The sequence below is a fragment of the Lynx canadensis genome, chromosome D1 (assembly GCF_007474595.2).
Source record: "Lynx canadensis isolate LIC74 chromosome D1, mLynCan4.pri.v2, whole genome shotgun sequence".
NCBI lineage: Eukaryota > Metazoa > Chordata > Mammalia > Carnivora > Felidae > Lynx > Lynx canadensis.
Window position 1 is genome coordinate 100,423,015 of NC_044312.2, and position 5,886 is coordinate 100,428,900.

The 5,886-nt window shown below is 42.5% G+C and overlaps 1 protein-coding gene across 1 annotated transcript; it reads left to right on the forward strand.

Annotated features, from left to right (window-relative positions):
- On the forward strand, positions 1-930 carry LOC115525589 (olfactory receptor 4X2-like). Its single transcript, XM_030332833.1, has one exon. It carries the CDS (start codon positions 1-3, stop codon positions 928-930), a length of 930 nt encoding a protein of 309 aa, XP_030188693.1.
- Positions 931-5,886: the final 4,956 nt, after the last annotated feature.

Genomic DNA, 5,886 nt, shown 5'->3' on the forward strand with positions numbered 1-5,886 from the left:
ATGGCTCGCATACACAATGTGACTGAATTCATTTTCCTAGGACTTTCTCCCAGCCGGGAGGCACAGAAAGTTTGTTTTGTGCTATTTCTGCTTTTGTACACAGCGGTTGTGCTGGGGAATTCCCTCATTGTGCTCACTGTCATGACCAGCAGAAGTCTTGGTTCTCCCATGTACTTCTTCCTCAGCTGCCTGTCCTTTGTGGAGATCTGCTACTCCTCTACTACAGCCCCCAAACTCATCTCAGATTTGCTGGCTGAAAGGAAAGCAATATCACTGTGGGGCTGCATGACACAGCTTTTCTTTATGCACTTCTTCGGTGGTGCTGAGATCTTCCTGCTCACTGTGATGGCCTATGACCGCTATGTGGCCATCTGTAGGCCCCTCAACTACAGGACTATCATGAACCGGCAAGTGTGTGCTGTCCTGGTGGGAGTAGCATGGGTGGGGGGCTTTGTACATTCCTTTGCCCAAATCCTCCTGCTCTTCCACTTGCCCTTCTGTGGCCCCAATGTGATTGACCACTATTTCTGTGACCTGCTTCCCCTGCTCAAACTTGCCTGCTCTGACACCTTCCTCGTCGGTCTGCTGATTGTTGCCAACGGGGGGACCTTGTCTGTGATCAGCTTTGGGATCATCTTAGCCTCCTATGTGGTCATTTTACTCCATCTGAGGACTCGAAGCTCTGAGGGGCGGAGTAAGGCCCTCTCCACCTGTGGGTCCCACATCACCGTGGTTACCTTATTCTTTGGGCCCTGCATCTTCATCTATATGAGGCCTTCCACCACCTTGTCTGTAGACAAGATGGTGGCCGTGTTCTACACTGTCATCACGCCACTCCTCAACCCTGTCATCTACTCCCTGAGAAATGCTCAGGTGAAGAAGGCCATGAAGAAACTGTGGATCAGGACAATGAAGCTAGATGAGAAATAGAGGCTGACTCTTGGTATTGATCCTTGGGTTCAGAATGATGCTGAGTCCAAACTGAAGGGGCAGAATGGGGTGAAGGAAAGGTCACAGCACTTGTTATTTCTGGAGTAATTCTAATGGTCTCATCTCCAAACACTGTATTCAAATGACCTGTGAGATAGTTCCTCTTATGGATATATCTATAACTTGATTGCCCATTTTCTGCTAGATGTTTAGATTGTTTCTAATTTTTTTATTGCTATAAATAACACTGTGTTAAGTATTCTTGAATGGAAATCTTTATACTTCTGAAATTCTGTTTGACTCACTTGCTATAATGAATTTACTGTGTTAAAAGGGATAATGACCTTGATGTATAGTGTTAAATTGATTCTTAGAAAGATTGTAGGGGCATCTGGGTGGCTCAGTTGGCTGAGTGTCCAACTCTTGATTTAAGCTCAGATCATTTTCTCACAGTTCGTGAGTCCCAGCCCTGCCTGGGGCTCTATGCAGTCAGTGCAGAGTCTGCTTGGGATTCTCTCTCTCTCTCTCTCTCTCTCTCTCTCTGCCCCTATCCTGCTTGCGTGTGCTCTTTTTCACTCAAAATAAATAAACTTTAAAAGGGTTGCAATAACCTTTCTTGTGAAAGTACTCTTGACAAATTAAACACTGTCATTAAACATTTTCTTGATGGCAAACAAGATTTTACATAGTCTCAAAGTATCTCCCCATAAGATACTTATTAATTGCAAAAGACAAACATGACTCTACAGTCGAGAAAACTGGAAGACATTCCCTTAAACATTTACTCAAGTAAACATCATCAGTATTGAGACTGGAGAGGCACAGGATAACATTGCTGTGGTATTCTTGCCACAAATACACAATCTGAGTCTAACCATGACAAAATATCAGGCAAACCCCAACTGAAAAATATTCTGCAAAATTAACAGCCTGCATTCTTCAAAATATGAATAAGAGATTATGGAATTTTTCCAGATACAGACATAGGTAATTAGATGCAACCTGTGATCCTTGATTGGATTCTGTACTGGATGAAGGTCATTAGTGAGCACAAGCTGTGTTGAGGGGATGATAGAATTGTATCAGAGTTATTTCCTGATTCTGATAATTGTGTGTTTATGTCAGAGAATGTCCTTGGATTGGGGAATTATTTAGTAAGGTATCTAAAGGTAAGTGGGCATTATGTCATCAACTTTGAAACATTTCAGAAAAATTTGTTTGCCTACCTGTCAATCTAGTGAGAGAATGAATGGTAAAGAAAATGTGGCAAAATGTTAATATTTGGGGAATTTGGATTAAGGGTATACAAGACTTCTTTGTATTATTGCAACTTTTTTGTAAATCAAATTATTTTAAAATATAAAATTAAAATGCTTTGAAATTAGATAGCTTATTATGTGTGTTTACGTGTGTGTGTGTGTGTGTGTGTGTGTAGGGACTTTTTAAATGATTTTTTTTCATAAGTTTATTATTTATTTTGAGAGAGAGAGAAAAAGAGAGAGTGCACAGGGGAAAGGCAGAGAGAGAGGGAGAGAGAGAATCTCAAGCACGCTCCATACTGTCAGCACAGAGCTCCCTTGGGGCTTGATCTCATGGAAACATGATTCTGACCTGAGCTGAAATCAAAAGTTGAACGCTTAACCACTTAACCGCTTAACCAGCTGAGCCACCCGGACACCCTTCCCTTAGCACTTTGAATATACCATTCCACTCTTCCCGGGCCTGGAAGGCTTCTGCTGAGAGAGTCAGTGATGGTCTTGGAGGTCTCTTGTGTGAGAGAATTTTTTTTCTCTTGCTGCTTTTAAAATTCTATCTTTGCTTTTAAACAGTTGCATTATAATGGTCTTGGGGAAGATCATTTTGCATTGAAAGTTTGGGGTGATCTATTAGTTTCATGACGTTGGATGTCCAAACATCTCCCCGGATTTGGGAAGTATGCAGCCATTATTTCTTTAAATAAGATTTGTGCCCTCTTGTCTCCTTCTTGGACTGCAGTCATTCTAGACTGTTTCTTTTAATGATATCCCACTGCTCATACAGGCTTTCTACACCCTTTTATTTATTTATTTGTTTATTTATTTATTTATTTATTTATTTATTTATTTATTTATTCTGTGTTCTCCTTTGGATAAATTCAGAAGTCCTTTTACTCATAGATTTCTTTCTTCTGATCAATCGATTCTGATGCCAGTGTTCTCTTGCATTTTTAACTCTTCACTTGGTTAGCTTGCCTGTGCTAATCATTTTACAATGCGTATTATATATCAGAACAGCATGTTGTACACCTTGAATACACACAATTTTTACTTGTCAACCCTACTTCAGTAAAGCTGGAAAAATTAAACCAAATATTAGTTATCTGTATTACTATTCTAAGCAAATGATGTGTGTGTGTGTGTGTGTGTGTGTGCATGTGCATCCCTGTGTGGTTGTGAGGCAAGGAGGTGTGATGTAAGGTAGGAAAGAAGTGCTCTCTCTGTACACCCTTTAGGCCAGCAGAAATGCACGCACAGGCCGCTATTTATGTTTCTCCATTCTGTTCCACCAGCCTCTGGGACTCCCAGAAGTTCTTCACAGGTTCTGACTGTAAGCCAGATGTGAATGATATTGAGAGTTTTCAACATTATTTTCTTCTCCGGAGGTTTTTTGGTTTTTCGTTTTGTTTTGTTTTGTTTTTTAGTGAGAGGTTGAGAAAGGCTGAGCCCATGACAGTAGCCAATGCCATTTAGTATGCAACTAATAAATTAGGAAGTTACTGATGTATATGCAAAAGGATTTAACATAGGTTTCTTTTTTTACAAAATTTTTTAAATGTTTATTTATTTTGGAGACAGAGCATGAGTGGGGGAGGGGCAGAGAGAGAGAGGGAGACACAGAATCCGAAGCAGGCTCCAGGCTGTGAGCTGTCAGCACAGAGCCCGACGCGGGGCTCGAACTCACAAACCGTGAGATCGTGACCTGAGCCCAAGTCGGTTGCTCAACCGACTGAGCCACCCAGATGCCCCTTTAACATAGGTTTCTTAAAACAGTGATAATTCGTGGAGCTTTAAAAAAAGGAGCTTGAGTTTTTGTGGTGTTTCAGGTGGATTATGGTTAGGAGGAAGAAACTGTATGTGTACCGCTGATTCATAATTTGTCCCAAGACAGAATTTGTTGGAGCGGCCTTACTACCCAGAGCAGAAACAGATGGGGCACATTTCCTACTTTGGTTTCCCACTACCTGTTCGTTTCTTAATGGGGCACCAGTGGCTGGTGACATATTCTGTTTGGGCAGGAAATGTTACGTGTAGACATTTGACCCAGATGGACAGTTTATTAGTTGTGTAATTTTGAACCATTCTCCTGGTCTTTCTGAGCCTCAGTTACCTAATCTGTTGAATGGCAATAGTAGCTACTATAGTAGAGTGTTTCTTTGACTATCTGAGGTGTTAGAAAGAAAGAAAGGTTGAAAGACACAATACTTCCCAACACAAGTGTGATGTGTTGTTCCTAGGAGACTAGCCTTAGCAGTTAGGGAGCTCTAGTCTTCCTGAAGCCCTTGAACATGAAAATCATATGCTGACAATTTGTGGTAAAACACTTAGGGCTTTAAGATTGAGCAGTTGGAAGACTCTTGTGCTAGGAGTCAGGAAGGAGCTGGGTTAGCCAGGCTACCAGTGCATGGGGCAACTGCACAATAACTTTTCCTCTTTGGCTGTCTTCCCACCTTTAAAGGAATAATGTGGACAAGGTGATCTGCCAGGCCCTTCCATGTCTAGCATTCTCTGATCAGGTGACATGTTGGAGTATGTGTGGGAAGTGGTCCAGGTCCACTGGGTTAAAGTCTCCCTGGCATCATTGGTCCCATGAGGGGTGAGGTCAGAACAGGCCACCCAAGAGCCTCTTGAGAAAGTCTGTGGTGGGGTCAGAGGGCTATTGTTGATATTGAGTTCTTCTCTGCCACTTGCTTGAGGATGCACTTGCCACTTGCTAGAGGGAAACCTCTAGGGGGCAGGACAAGAGGGGGTTAATCATGTGGGGCAAGTAGACGTACCAACCTTATAATTGGATTAATTAGAGCTATGTTCCCTAACCTCTGAAGGAAGCAATTGGGACATTGACTTTTGCTCTTCTCAGAAACTCCCCAGACAGGAGATGCTACAAAGTTCAGGGAATTCAATTCTTTGATGGAAGTCTACATCCCCTACACCTTAAATGCTCCCAGCACACATTTTCCCCAAACCTCATTCTAGTGGATTTTAGGGTGGACAGGCCCTGTTCCATCCCCCTGTAGCTGTTTTAGTGAGAAAGTTATCAAGTGCTGGAGGTGGTGGCGTTGATGGCACCTGGTGAGTCCATAGGGGAAGATCAGAATTTAGTGGTGCCTCTATGTGTGGAACAGATTCAGAATCAGCTCATTCACTGAACCCTTACCACAGATGGGCAGACCCTCAGGCAGGGTCTTTCACACACACATCAGCACCATGCTGGTGTTACTCTGGCGTCCACACACTTTCACGTATGGGGAGGCTTTCTTAGATTTGCTCACTCAGCTGGTGGGCAGACCTTGGACATCACCCTGTTAAAGTCTTTCCTGCCTGCTTAAATGACAGGGTGAGAACATAACTCTCTAGCATGGCTGAGAGCAGGTGTTATAGTGATTCTCACCAGAGCTGCTGGTAACATGGCCAACGTGGAATGGTTTGCCAAGCTAGTTTTTAATTCACTACTGACTCATGCATTTTTGAGAAATTCTTTTGAAAAATTCGAGGGCCTGGCTAAGTAAGACATTCTCACATCTGGTCTTCTCTTGTAGAAATGAAGGCATTAGCCCATTTGAGCCTGGATGGAGATTAGGCTATACAGAAGCCTACCTTTTCCTGAGGACCATCTTGAGCCAAGATTTCCAAGTTTTAGATCAACGAGTGCTAATATACACCTTTTGTTTCTCTGATCAGTTTATCTATAGAGGTTGTT